At 38.0% G+C, this 15,749-nt stretch overlaps 1 protein-coding gene across 1 annotated transcript in view; it reads right to left on the bottom strand.

The window, feature by feature from the left end:
* Window positions 1-2,233: 2,233 nt before the first annotated feature.
* The window catches only part of LOC121389967 (urease accessory protein D-like), an 18,544-nt gene continuing 5,028 nt past the window's right edge, over window positions 2,234-15,749 (bottom strand). Inside the window, exons 4-9 of the mRNA XM_041521647.1 lie at window positions 15,313-15,441; window positions 13,297-13,388; window positions 10,098-10,209; window positions 8,685-8,772; window positions 5,851-5,963; window positions 2,234-2,677 (exon numbers count right to left, since the gene is read on the bottom strand). Coding sequence (XP_041377581.1) covers window positions 2,600-2,677; window positions 5,851-5,963; window positions 8,685-8,772; window positions 10,098-10,209; window positions 13,297-13,388; window positions 15,313-15,441 — 612 coding nt within the window. The 3' untranslated portion in view covers window positions 2,234-2,599. The remainder of the gene's footprint in view (window positions 2,678-5,850; window positions 5,964-8,684; window positions 8,773-10,097; window positions 10,210-13,296; window positions 13,389-15,312; window positions 15,442-15,749) is intronic.

Raw genomic sequence — 15,749 nt, 5'->3', positions numbered from 1 at the left:
AGTCAAACGTTTTCAACAAAAGGTATTGCATAAGGTATTGCATCTCATTTCATTGTTGTCACTGATGCGTCATATCATCAAAATGACATAGATCTACATGTTGACCGTAAAATGTTTTGAAATACTTGGAAATAACCGGCTGGATAAAACAACTTCCGTGCCAAAATGACCGAAGAATATTGCTTGATATATGTAGAAGCCAGTGTCGATTTGAATCTCTATATAAAGATCAAGGCATGAACAAGATTATTTTCTATTGGTTGATAAATCAATGGAAGGTGAACTGCTGGCATTGTCATGTAATATTATCGAAGTTCACTAGGTCATCAATATAACAAAAAGTACAATTAAACAATTTTGCTACATGTAGGTTCCTTTTTTTTGAGTTTACCAGATTAGTTAGAAATTCTGAATCCTGTACACTGCAGCTTTGGTAAGGGGTATGCTAAGTGACGAAGACAAGCAAATAGTGTTTTATGGGAGAGTTGCAAAAGTCACAATCACGTATTAGTGCAATATTAAAAAAAGAAAAGAAAACAAAAGTGGACCTCAGCTTTTGCGGGCCTGTCTTACATCGTCTGGAAAGTTGGCTGAATTTTATGGAATTGACGGAAGCCCAGCGTCCTGCCTAGGAACATGACGTCATTCCTGGCTAGGGACATTACCTCATTCAGATAAGCATGTACTTCACATGCAAGATTGTGTATCACACATATATTCAATAAAATATTTTTTTATTGCAGTCAGAATTGTCTTTATTACTACAGTAAGATTAAATGGATAATATATAATAAAACTTGTTCTATATATATTTGTGTATGTAGCAGTGCATGGTGATGTCAATATTGGAAATAGTGTATGTAACCAACAATTTGTTTTACAAAAATGTTGGACACAATAGCTGACAGCCTGTATTCATTTTCATGCTTATATCCAGTTGTGGCTCAAGTATTCTGTCACGTGCATTGGAACTAAATATTTTAAAGGCATTTTTCTTAATTTGCTTCCATTGTAGGAGTAAATGTGTTTCAAATGCAGTAGTTGTTTCTCAGCCTTTTTTTGGAATTGACTAAAAGCCTTCTTGTCAATGTTCAGTGTTTTCTCGACAAGAAGTATTGTTTCTCAGTCAATGTGCTAGCCGGTTCTGTCTATTTTGGAATGCAGTAGTTGAAACAGCCGGTCCTACAGTGGAAGCAAATTAAGGAATGCAGTATTGTTTCTCAGTTAATGTGCTAGTTCCAAATGCAGTATGGCAGAATACTTGAGCTAGCAACTTTGATATAGTTGTAAGCAGTTAAAAACAAATAGTTTGGAATGCATGAATGAATACAGGCTGTCAGCTATTGTAAATCTGTGCTGAAGGAATGTTTATCGTCAGCTTGTTTGGAATTCAGTAGGTGTTTCTCAGTAAATGTGCTAGCCGGTTCTGTCTAGTTTGGAATGCAGTAGTTGTTTCTCAGTTAATGTGCTAGCCGGTTCTGTCTAGTTTGGAATGCAGTAGTTGTTTCTCAGTAAATGTGCTAGCCGGTTCTGTCTAGTTTGGAATGCAGTAGTTTCTCAGCCGGTTAAGTTTGGAATGCTAGCCGTTTCTCAGTAATTGTGCTAGCCGGTTCTGTCTAGTTTGGAATTCAGTAGTTGTTTCTCAGTTAATGTGCTAGCCGGTTCTGTCTAGTTTGGAATGCAGTAGTTGTTTCTCAGTTAATGTGCTAGCCGGTTCTGTCTAGTTTGGAATGCAGTAGTTGTTTTTCAGTTAATGTGCTAGCCGGTTCTGTCTAGTTTGGAATGCAGTAGTTGTTTCTCAGTTAATGTGCTAGCCGGTTCTGTCTAGTTTGGAATGCAGTAGTTGTTTCTCAGTTAATGTGCTAGCCGGTTCTATTCAGTTTGGAATGTAGTTGTTTCTCAGTTAATGTGCTAGCTGGTTCTGTCTAGTTTGGAATGCAGTAGTTGTTTCTCAGTTAATGTGCTAGCCGGTTCTTTCAGTTTGGAATGTAGTTGTTTCTCAGTTAATGTGCTAGCCGGTTCTGTCTAGTTTGGAATGCAGTAGTTGTTTCTCACTTAGTTAGCCGGTTCTGTGCAGTAGTTGTTTCTCAGTTGCTAGCCGGTTCTGCATGTGCTAGCCGGTTAATGTGCTAGCTTCTGCATAGTTTGGAAAATGCAGTAGTTTGGAATGTAGTTGTTTCTCAGTAAATGTGCTAGCCGGTTCTGTCTAGTTTGAAATGCAGTAGTTTTAATGTGCTAGCCGGTTCTGTCTAGTTTGGAATGCAGTAGTTGTTTCTCAGTTAATGTGCTAGCCGGTTCTGTCTAGTTTGGAATGCAGTAGTTGTTTCTCAGTAAATGTGCTAGCCGGTTCTGTCTAGTTTGGAATGCAGTAGTTGTTTCTCAGTTAATGTGCTAGCCGGTTCTGTCTAGTTTGGAATGCAGTAGTTGTTTCTCAGTTCATGTGCTAGCCGGTTCTGTCTAGTTTGGAACGCAGTAGTTGTTTCTCAGTTAATGTGCTAGCCGGTTCTGTCTAGTTTGGAATGCAGTAGTTGTTTCTCAGTTAATGTGCTAGCCGGTTCTGTCTAGTTTGGAATGCAGTAGTTGTTTTTCAGTTAATGTGCTAGCCGGTTCTATTCAGTGGTTCGCCACCCAATACTTCAGTGAGAGGCTCAATCATCTGCCTCACAAGGCTATAAGCCTGAAACAACAACAATTCAATAAAGTTAAGGTTTGTTTTTGTTTAACAACACCACTAGAGGGTGGGGTTTTTTTTTAAGTTTTCAAAATTTTAATAACAGAATATGGTACAATGTGTGGGATTTTTTTTAGTAAAATAATTCACTGACATCGCAATAAATTATAACACACACACACATCTAAACTGTAAATATAGTTGCTTATTAAAAAAAACCCCACATACATTTTACTGGACAGAATGCTTTTAACAAGTGTAAAATACGGATTGTTAAAAAAATGGAAGGAAGAAACCAATAATAAAAGGCCCTCTTTGAATTTTTTATTTTTATTTTTTTTTTTTTTTTTTTTAACACCAGTAGAGTTATTGGATGACATACATTTGGTAATTCTGACATATACAAATGTAGTCTTAGAGAGGAAACCTGCTACATTTTTCCATTAGTAGCAAGGGATCTTTTATATGCACCATCTCATAGACAGGACAGCACATACCACGGCCTTTGATATACCAATTGTGGCGCACTGGTTGGAATATGAATATGACTATGTCACAATTACCAAAAATGTGTGACATCCAATAGCTGATGATTAATCAATCAATGTGCTCCAGTGGTGTTGTTTAACAAAACAATTTACTTTGATAACCACCTTTACATGTACAAAGGGCAGTTGGACCATTCTTTTCACACAAAGATTGTAATACAAAGGAAGGAAGGAAGTGTTTTATTTGATGACGCACTCAGCGCATTTTATTTACGGTTATATACCGTCAAACATATGGTTAAGGACCACACAGATATTGAGAGAGGAAACCCGCTGTTGCCACTTCATGGGCTACTCTTTTTGATTAGCAGCAAGGGATCTTTTATATGCACCATCCCATAGATAGGATAGTACATACCACAGCCTTTGTTACACCAGTTGTGGAGCACTGGCTGGAAAGAGAAATAGCCCAATAGGTCCACCGATGGGTAATCGATTGTAGACCGACCATGTATCAAACGAACGCTTTACCACTGGACTACATCCCGCTAAGATTGTAATAGCAAATCTTGAAAATATAAAATATGTTGAAGTTGGTACTAAATGAATTCACCCATTCAGTTGTATTTCTATTTATTCATCACTTAAAGCAAATGCAAGAATTATATATACATTGTGTAATATGCTTTAAATGGACATACATGTAGGCCTACCCTAGTTTTTAAACACTATATATATTTGACTATTAGAGCTGTTTTTGATAACTGAAGTCATACTTTACTTAGATTTTATGGTTTAGATGATCATTTTCTATACATTCGAAGTGTTTTGGTCATCCTGGTGTTTTTAATATCACAACATGCATTTCTCATATTGTTTAAAATGCATGTGCATCTGAGAAATAACAGTTATGGAGTCGAGTTTTAGTCTATTTTTAGAGGATATTTCATCATTTTAAAGTCACAGACTCATGTTTCACTCAATTGTAACTTTATCCAAATGTGTTACAGGTTTGTAGATTAACTAAACTTAGTGTTAATTTTCACGGGTTGAAACTAGGGTCTGTCCCTTTAACTAAACTTAGTGTTAATTTTCACGGGTTTAAACTAGGGTCTGTCCCTTTAACTAAACTTAGTGTTAATTTTCACGGGTTGAAACTAGGGTCTGTCCCTTTAACTAAACTTGGTGTTAATTTTCACGGGTTGAAACTAGGGTCTGTCCCTTTAACTAAACTTAGTGTTAATTTTCACGGGTTGAAACTAGGGTCTGTCCCTTTAACTAAACTTCGTGTTAATTTTCACGGGTTGAAACTAGGGTCTGTCCCTTTAACTAAACTTGGTGTTAATTTTCACGGGTTGAAACTAGGGTCTGTCCCTTTAACTAAACTTGGTGTTAATTTTCATGGGTTTAAACTAGGGTCTGTCCCTTTAACTAAACTTAGTGTTAATTTTCACGGGTTGAAACTAGGGTCTGTCCCTTTAACTAAACTTAGTGTTAATTTTCACGGGTTTAAACTAGGGTCTGTCCCTTTAACTAAACTTGGTGTTAATTTTCACGGGTTGAAACTAGGGTCTGTCCCTTTAAGTGATCTAAACAGAATTTGTATTCCCACCACAAATCTGTATTAATTCAATCATCATCTTTTTAACAGTAGACAGTATTGTGAAAATAGAAGCATTCTGTTTTAAAGGGGCGAGATGTAGGCCACTGGTAAAGTGCATGGTTGGCCTGGCATCGATCACTGTCTGTAGGCTCACTGGGCTATTTCTCGTTCCAACCAGTGCACCATGGTATGTGTAGGAGTTTTGCCAGAGGGTAAAACGGGTATGGTGCCATACCCAAATATTTTTGCAGTTTCTTTTTTTGAAGTTAATCTTTTGGCAATATTAATTACTCTTGTCATTACTGTATGATTTTCTTAACCCTAACTCTAAACTTACTCATTTTCTTTCTGGGGGAGGCCCCTATACCCCCTGTTGACTATGGTTGCATTTAATTTTATAGCGCCATACCCAAAAATGTCTCTATGGTAGAAACACTGATGTGCCTGTGGGATGGTTCATATAAAAGATCCCTTGCTACTAATGGAACATTTTAGTGAGTTTCCTCTCTAAGACTTAGGGTCTCCACGAGTACTCGAGTACTCGGGCCGAGTCTAGCAAAGACTCGAGTCCATTCACAGGACTCGAGTACCCGTACAAGTGAGACAATGTAGAGCAACTAGTTCAGCAGTAACTAATTAACGATACAAGTTACACGATAATTATATGACTATTTGCTAGTTTCTGTTTTAATCTGGCCATCCGTTCGTCCGTCACAATACTGAACGTATCAACAGGTTTCTAAATGCAATACAATGGCATGATTTGGCATTCATATTCAGTGCTGGAATTAAGCTGTATAATGCTATTTTACGTTATATTCCTTTGTCTCATTATCATCTAGTGTAAGCGCCGGGTACTCGGGTCCGGGTCGAGTTTGACCCTCGAGTACTCGAGTCCAATACTTTGGACTCGTGGAGGCCCTACTAAGACTATATATGTCAAAATTAGCAAATGTTTGACATCCAATAGTCGATGATGCTCTAGTGGGGTTGTTAAACAAAACAAACTTTTTTTCTGTTTTAAAATACAGTTAAACATGCATATTTACCACTAAAATATTATCTTTCCATCGAAGTATGGATCTTACCTTGTTGGTTGAGGCTGCCAGAAAGCGTACATAACAGCCTGCTATCTGTGTGTTGTTTACAGTGTAAGACAGGGGACTAATCGTACAGATCACGTCCGTGTGCATCTTATCACCTGCAAAATAAAACAATCGCCACAATGACTGTAACAATGTCACCATGTCAGGAATAACTGTTTTGTCATTATTTCACATGTCACGGCTGGCCCAGTAACACCAGCAGTGGCCATAATGATCACCTCTAGTTCTGCAATGTCTGGAAGGAAGGAAGGAAATGTTTTATTTAACGACGCATACTCAACACATTTTATTTACGGTTATATGGCATTGGACCATATGGTTAAGGACCACACAGATATTGAGAGAAGAAACCCACTGTCGCCACTTCATGGGCTACTCTTTTCAATTAGCAGCAAGGGACATATTTTATATATGCATCATCCCACAGACAGGATAGTGCATACCATGGCCTTTGTTACACCAGTCATGGAGCACTGGCTGGAACCAGAAATAGTCTAATGGGCCCACTGATGGGAATTGATCCTAGATCGACTGTGCGTCAGGCGAGCCTGCTTGTAATGAGTTTAGGACGTACGAATAGTGAGAGAAAACTTGGTGTAGTGGCCTTCCACATACGCATTAAGTTGTTACACTTGCTCTGGGTGGGAGCCGGTAGTGGGCTGCGAACCCAGTACTTACCAACCTTAAGTCAGATGGCTTAACCATTACAGCACCACCAAGGCTGGTGATACCTATGCCTGTGCAGGGATGCAGAAAGTACTCATCCGCTCGCCAAATCTGAGTAAAAATTCTCACAGACGATTTGAAAAATGCAACTATCAAACCGACGGGCGATCTTTCTTTTTCTGATGGACAGTATTTTGTTTGTATGTTATAAATTTGAATTTTGTAAATCTATATGAAAGAACTGTGTAAAACTGTCTTTGTTAGAATATTTCAAAATATATATCATTTGATGTAAAGACAGTGCATATTACAATATTATTAAACATTAATATATTGTTCTACATGTATATAGGCTGGCGGACCAGTATGAATTCTGATGGGCTAGTAAATTTTAGTTTGTTCTGGTCCGACAGGCTAGTGAAATATTTTTCATTTCTGTACCCATGTTTGTGCCAGTGATCTCACACACAACAAAGTTTGTTTTTGTTTAACGACACCACTAGAGCACAATGATTTATTAATCATCAGCTATTGTATATCAAACATATGGTCATTTTGACAGTTATAGAGAGGAAACCCGCTACACTTTTCCATTAGTAGTAAGGGGTCTTTTATATGCACCATACCACAGACAGGATAGCACATACCACGGCCTTTGGTATACCAGTCATGGTGCACTGGCTGGAACGAGAAATAGCCCAATGGGCCCACCAATGGGAATCGATCCCAAACCGACTCACACACAACAGCACACCATTTTACAATACTAGTAGATATTTTTGTTAATATTGTGACTGCTATTTTGTATTGGTATTGAAAATAATCAATGGTAAAGCATGGTAAAGCATATATCAGAGCGTGGAGCATTGGGGGAGAGCAAAATGCTGTGCCTGTAATCTAGGACATGCAGGGTAAAATAATTCATCTCAAATTTTAGATTTTAGTGCCATAAAAAAAAACCCGGATTTTAGATGAACAAAAAGTTTGGTTTGTTTAACAACACCACTAGAGCACATTGATATATTAGTCGTCGGCCATTAGACGTCAAACATTTGGTAATTTTGACATATAGTCTTAGAAAGGAAATCCCCTAAATTTGTCCATAAGGGATCTTTTATATGCACCATCCCACAGACAGGATAACACATACCACGGCCTTTGATATACCAGTTATGATGCACTGGTTGGAACGAGAGGTTGTTGGATGAAATCCAACTAGTTAAGCAAAATGACACTACCATAATTTGTTGTGTACTGCCCCCAAATAGATATAATTAGGTTTTAGTAGATAAAAAAAAAGTCAGTGATTATTTGCAGGAAATACAATTTCCTCTGTGAGTTCTGTTTTCATACCTGAACCTACACTTGCGTTAAAGTTGGGTTTTTTTAATTACACCACTAGAGCACATTGATTTATTGATCATTGGCTACTGGATATCAAACATTTGGTAATTTTTACATATAACAGTCTTAGAGGGAAAACCTGCTAAAAGATGGTGCATATAAAAGATCCCTTGCTGCTAATCGAAAAGAGTAGCCCATGAAGTGGCAACAGCGGGTTTACTCTCTCAATATCTGTGTGGTCCTTAACCATATGTCTGATGCCATATAACCGTAAATAAAATGTGTCGAGTGTGTCGTTAAATAAAACATTTCCTTTATTCATGTTGCCCACATGTCTTTTAGTTCTGACAAATAGATGTTAGTCCAGGAGCTGACACCACTTTAATCATGTTTTCTGTTGCAAAATTTCTGCGGCTATTTCTTGGTGTAGCCCATCCTGGGGCATGAGGAATTGGCAGTCTTGCAAGTTGTATCCTGTGCTTTACTGAAAAATTTGCACTTTTCTCATATTTCGTGACCGGAAATTATGTGCTCACTTAGTCCACACTGTCAGTCTGCAGGGGGTATTTTTAGGCCTTTGAAAATAGATTCCCCCGACGGTGATCTTTCATATGCAGGGGGAAACAGAGCCCATTTAAGGATCCACAGGACCTGTAGTACAAATAACAGCGGGGCCACCTTCCCAGGATATATATTTTGCAACCCCCTCGGGGAAAAGGAGAAAAATGACCTGGGGAAAATAAATGTACACATCACTGTGGGATAAACCGGCTCTGGGAGGAAATTAAGATTACATAATTACATACCAATGTTGTATGGTTTTCCATAGAGCTCGTGAAGGTGTTGAGTCACGTGTTTTACTTGTGTACCTAGCACCACACAGAAACCGGTCACCTGAAAGTTATCATCAATGACAATCACTTCATGAATAAAACATATGCTTTGTTTAACGACACTAGAGCACATTAATGTATTAACCACTGACTACTGGATTTGATAATTTTGACTCATAAGTCTTCAGAGGAAACCCATTACAAATTTCCATTAACAGCAAGGGATCTTTCATATGCATCATTCCACAGACAGGATAACATATACCACGACCTTTGATATACCAGTTGTGGTGGACTGGCTAGAACGAGAAATAGCCCATTGCCTCCTCCTCCTCCCCCCTCGACGGTAATCTTTCATATGCACTTTCCCAGACAGGACATCGCATATAATGGTCATGAAGGACTGGAATGGATGGAAAAAAAACCCGGTCAAGAGAATGGGTCCTTCAAGGAGGTTTCGATCCTACGACCAGATCACCTCAGATAATTTTAGCTCTCTACTGACTGGGCTAGATGCCACCCCTATCAGTTTATGAAGGAACAAATCAGAATACACTGTATTTATAGTCTGGTGGACGTTCTTCACGTACACTACCAAAGGGATACTGTAATGTCATAAACTACCAGTAAGTTGGAAATACAAACACGATACCCAGCCCGGAACATAAGCATACAAGTGCTGGAGCAAAACCTCAAATTCGGAAGAAAAAAATTTATAGAGATATTCAGGAAAAATGTGCTAACCTGAGATATTTTCACTATGTATTTCCATCAATCTACCCTCAAAATTAGTTGTAATCCATGCTGTACAAATGCATAGTGATTCATAGTGCTATCTGGTCTGTCTGTCCAGGACAGTGGGTTAGTTGGTTAGTGGTTTGTGAGAGAGAAGAGGGTGTAGTGGTCTTGCACCTACCCATTGAGCCCATAAGAACTCACTCTGGGTTGGAGCCGGTACCGGGCTACGAACCCTGTACCTACTAGCCTCAAACCAGCAAAAGTGTTAAAATTAATAGGATATGGCTAATACCAGACTGTTCACATGGAAATGTATGTAACAATTTGTTTGACTGTCTTATATAAGTCTGTCCCATTGTGATAACAGAAACGTTTGTTTGTTTTGTTTAACACCACTAGAGCAAATTGTTTTATTAATTATCGGCTATTTGACCTTTAGTCTGAAAAAGGAAACCCACAAGGGATCTTTTATATGCACCATTCCAGACATGATGGCACATACCACGGCATTTGATAAACCAGTCGTGGTGCACTGGTTGGAATGAGAAATAGCCCTATGGGCCTACCGACGGGGATTGATCCCGGATCGACTGTGCATCAGGTGATCTCTGTAACCATGCATGGAGATGAACAGCTGTTGGTGGTTACCTGATACACGCCCATCGACTGAACGACACTCTGGAAAGGTGTGTCTTTAAGCTGACTCGACTCCTTCAGAACAAGCCTGCCATCAACATAGATGGATAGCTTCGTTGTATAGCTAAGAAAATCAGAGAAATATACCAGTATTTAATTTAATATCATAAGCAAATGAGGCAGGGAGGGGTGAGGTGGGGAAGGGGGGGCAACTGCCCCCTAGTGCTGGAGCAAAACCTCAGATTTGGGCAAAAATTATACAGATATTCGGGCAAAATGTGCTAACCTGGGCCCATATTTTCGAAGCTATCTTAGCCTACGAAATCGTGACGTCACTATGGCATGCGCTGTAGTGACGTCACAACCTATGATGGTTTTACGATTTCGTAGCGCTAAGATGGCTTCGAAAATAGGGCCCCAGATGGCTTCGAAAATAGGGCCCCTGACACCTTTTTACCACATGTTTTCATCATCCTACCATAGTAACCTTCAAAATTAGTTGTAATCCAGGAAAAAATGCTTAGTGATTTGTTTGTAACCCTATATACATGTAGCTGTTTAGTAGTAATGTTGGTATGAATAAATGTTATGCAGATTCGGGCATTTTCATTTAATTCAGGCAAAATCCAGCCTGCCCTCTACAAAAATGGGAGCCTGTACGCCTATGTTTAAGATATCATTCACTAAATATCTTCATACAAAGTTAAAGTCAGTTTTGTTTAATGACACCACTAGAGCACACTGATTTATTAATCATTGGCTATTTGATACCGTTATACGTACAAACTCATTATAATACAAGTACATACTAAAATGTCATAAAATTGGACACAAAATGACTACGGTTACTTTTTCACAACCAGGCGCAGATCCACTGGTTTGTGAAAGAAGGAGGGGCTGCCAGTCATGGTAAGGTGTTTGTACAGGCTTGTATTTATCTTCTCGACGAAAAGTTTCAAAGAGACGCTATCGTGTCACATGACCACAAGAGTAAATTATTCATCCGCACTGCTTGTGCCTTATTTTCTTCACCCGTGAAAAATTTGTCCCAGCCCAAAATAATATAATTAATACACCAATTAACCTACGCATAAATACAATTAAACTCAAAGGAGTTTAACCAAGGTTTTTCTACACTGGTGAAAAAATGGAGGGTGTTCAACCTGTATATGATATCTCCCCCTGGATCTGCACCTGATTACTACATTTATTTAAGCCCATTGGTATATAATTTTTGGTTTTGTCATAAAAACAAATAATTTATAAAATTTCAGTTTAATGACACCATAATGTCTCTGGCATTCTGACAAATAACCATTTTATAACAATTTCTGACACTAATATTTCATTATATTTTCTTTGTACAGTTTTATTTTTACCAAATATATTAATCCAGTGGTGGTTTTTACTGAACTTACAGATCAAAGATGGTACTTCAAATGTCAATAATTAAAGTTTCTTTGTGTCTATACACTTTACGGCAATCTCATTGGTCCAGAGGTGCTTACTGTTTTTTCATTCATATCTCGATGAACCGAATAAATTTAAGCCACACCTACTACCCCTCCCCTCCCCCCCCCCACACACACACTGACTTGCACTACTTTTGTGCAACTTTTTCTTTTCAACTTATTTTCGTGCTTATATCCAATTAAGGTTCAAGCACGCTGTCCTGGGCACACACCTCAGCTATCTGGGCTGTCTGTCCAGGACAGTAGGTTAGTTGTTATTTGGTTAGTAGTTAGTGAGAGAGAAGAGGGTGTAGTGGCCTTACACCTACCCATTGAGCCCTTAAGAACTCGCTCTGGGTTGGAGCCGGTACCGGGCTGCGAACCTGTACCTACCAGCCTGTAGTCCGATGGCTTAACCACTACGCCACCAAGGCCGGTCTTTTGTGCAACTAGCTGGATTATTCAGGCAACCATATTTAGACAGTTTGAAGAAAACACACATGAAAACTACAAAAGCAATTTGAAAAATGTATATGATAAATTAATGGACAATGCTATAGCAGTGTAGACGTAGATCTATACGCATTGAATTTTTTTTTAAATGAAAAAAACACCTCTTCGTTAATTATGACATGAGACTCGGTCGGTGGCCAAAGAAATCATGTAGGAAACTTCATGCCTGTAACTTACTTGTAAGCGATGTTCTACAGATGATGGCGAAAATTAAACGGTTCCACCGAAAGCATAATAAATGTTAGACACGTTCCCTTCATTCACTTTCATAAAATATAAACTAAACACAAATAGGACAATTCCTTCCAAAATAACTAAATGATCCGTAAAAATGCACAGAGGCTAGAGGAAATGGCCATATGACGTCATTTACAAAACATCACCTGATTCAAATAATAGTGAATGAAAGTTCGCATTCTTACGCGACATAAGTTTCAATGAAGTTTACACAAACAATACTACAGGCGTATTTAAAGCTAAACAAAATAAATTCAATTATGTATTGTTAAAGTATGCATATAAATTTAATTATAAGTGTTCACATAATTTTTTCGGTTCATACTTGCATGAACCAAAATATAATTGCGGTCAATTCTTAATTAAACATTGAGTCATAATTATTTTACTCCTTTTCCATCCCTTGCTATCATTTTAATTTTAATATAAATATATTTTCAATTTCTACAGTGATTTTGATTATTTCTGTTTTTCACATGTATGTCAGTCAGTTACCTCAGTAATTCATCCATGAGTGCCGACTGTGTTCTTCCCTGAACCTCCTGGCTATATTTAGCATTAGGCTGGCCTGTCCCATGACACTACATAATGGTCATCAGAGTAACAGAACATCAAATGTGGTTGCTAGTGCCTATAATTAAATTACTGTTAAATTCATTACAATATATCGTCATCCCATTGGTCCAGCCGTAGCAACGGGAGTTTGTTCATTTCTCGATGAATGTAAAAATTATGTCGTCAGGGAACGTCATACCTGATGACATCATTTTATATTCAGTTTGATAATTTGTCTTACTGAGCGTTATTCTTTTTAACCCCAAAACATAATTTGAAATAAAATATAAACTTTTAGTACTATTATTAGTAAGTATATTTTAAATTTAATTATAATTATTGTCTGTTATGTCTTTTACATTCATCTGGGTATGAAGAAAACCTAAAACATCTGCAAATATATGTGAGAATGGCTTCACTGATTCACACAGTTTGCAGATGATTTTTTTGTGTACCTTTGGAATGTCCAGAGTTCATCGAGAGAGACCCGACCGCCAAGAGTCCAATCCAAGAACACCACGTTACTCTGAGATGTCATACGTATCACCTAGAATACATGAATGAATCAATTAATTCATTCATTCATTAATTAATTAATTTATTCATTAATTAATGATGAATGGATGGATGGATGGATGAATGAATGGATGAATGGATGAATGAATGAATGGATTAATTAATTAATTAAAATTCATTAAAACATTAAAACATTAATCCATTAATTAATTAATGGATTAATGTTTGAGTGAATATTTAATGACACCCCACCATAAAAAATATATCACAGGCACAATAATATACGGTAATCTCTATTTTCAAAAAAGTGCACATTTATTTTCCTGCAGACACAACTGGCCTGTCAGGTGTATATGGCCCTGTGGAGGAGGGATTATTGATACCGCACCTTTAACACAGAAAGAAAACATTAACAAAAATACCTCTTGCAAAATCAAACATGATTTTTTTTTAAACATGCATTGTACAAGCATTATACACTTTTATGAAAGAGGTATTAAAAAAGGTTCTCTTTGTATGCTTGTAAAACTGTAGATTACCCATAATTTAATTTTGCAAAAAAATGCTCCAAAATACAGAAGATGCCATTTTATTTTCAGAATATAACACCCCCCCCACCCACCCCCCCAAACACCCTCATTCAATGAAACAATATGGTAATCCACAAAACACCAACCCACTACCATCCACAAACTCCTGGATCATTCATTAGGATATACAGGGTGGGAGATATCCTAGTGGTAAAGTGCTCGCTTGATGCAGAGTCGGTCTCGGATCACTCCCCATCGGTGGGCCCATTGGGCTATTTCTTGTTCCAGCCAATGCACCACGACAGGTATATCAAATTCCATCTCACCCAGCACATCAACAACTCCAAGAGCTAACAAAAAACTTTTAAAACGAAGCAGCATAAACCATCTTGCCAGACAGTTTGGACACACATACTCTGATATCCTACCAAGGACAGCTGAAGAACGGGAACCCTTGATAGATGTAGAGGATTGGACAACATCATCAAAAGACATAATCATTGTAGAGGATGTTCCAGAGCAGAAACAAATGCCCTTCTTCAAGCCACCAGACTCATCAATTTGGAGAATCCACTACCATCACATGTTGTGTTTCTGACAGATTGCAAATCCCTCACTCGGAGCATACATTCAACAGGGATTGGCTGACCTTTCTCTACACATGCAAGTTGTAGTCCAGTGGGTTCCAGCACATTGTTGTATTGCAGGGAATGAACATGCTGACAGGCTGGCAAAGGAGGGAAGCACAATGGAACAGACAGTCTCCTTCAGAGAGACAAAAACCATAATTAAGAGAAAGTTCTGATGCACCCACGCTATAACCAAGGATCCAATTCATCATCTGCAGAGATACCAAGAGACAACCATTTTCAAGCTAAGAACCGGTCACTGTCATCTCAGATCCCATATGTACCACCTGAAACTGGCAGACACTGATGAATGTTCATGTCAAACATGACCACAGTCCCAAGAGCACATCCTGCAACTCTACCCCCTCTACGATGATGCCAGGATAGAGCACTGGCCGAATGGAGCAACACTGGTTCCAAAGAAGACTTGACAGAGACAGCGTTTTTTATCACCACAACCGGACTCCAAATCTAAAGCATGATCAACTATAGCTTGAACCCAGAAGAAGAAGAAGGTATATCAAAGGCAGTGGTATGTGCTATCCTGTCTGTGGGATGGTGCATATAAAAGATCCCTGGTTATTAATACAATATTGTAGTGGGTTTCCTCTCTAAGACTATATGTCAAAATTACTAAGTGTTTAACATCCGATAGCCTATATGTTTAATAAATCAATGTGCTCTAGTGGTGTTGTTAAACAAAACAAACAAACATCATTAGGATATATATATAATTTTTAAAAAATTGTAAGTGAATTTCACGCTGACAACAGTAAACTTTAAAGTCGACAAATACCTGGTCCTGTATAAAATTGGACTCCCTAAAGCAGACGACAGGGTCAGCAATCACACAGAGCAGGCTGTGGTCTTCCACAGTGTACCGCGCGGTTTGTCGCGTCACGGTGTTGTCATCACACTTGTATATCTGATGGTATAATAACACAGTACAGGTGTACTACATTCGCTGTACATAGTTATAACAACAAAGTATACTGTATTTAACAGCACACAATCACATTATAGTCATAAGCTCATAGTATACTACATTTCACTGTTATCACTTGTATATCTGAGAGTACACAATCATATTAGTTATAATAACAGTATACTACATTTCACTGTTATAAACTTGTATATCTGAGAGTACACAATCATATTAGTTATAATAACAGTATACTACATTTCACTGTTATAAACTTGTATATCTGAGAGTACACAACCATATTACAGTTA

This window comes from Gigantopelta aegis, chromosome 15 (assembly GCF_016097555.1).
Source record: "Gigantopelta aegis isolate Gae_Host chromosome 15, Gae_host_genome, whole genome shotgun sequence".
Lineage (NCBI taxonomy): Eukaryota > Metazoa > Mollusca > Gastropoda > Neomphalida > Peltospiridae > Gigantopelta > Gigantopelta aegis.
This window is presented reverse-complemented; position numbering and strand designations above follow the sequence as displayed.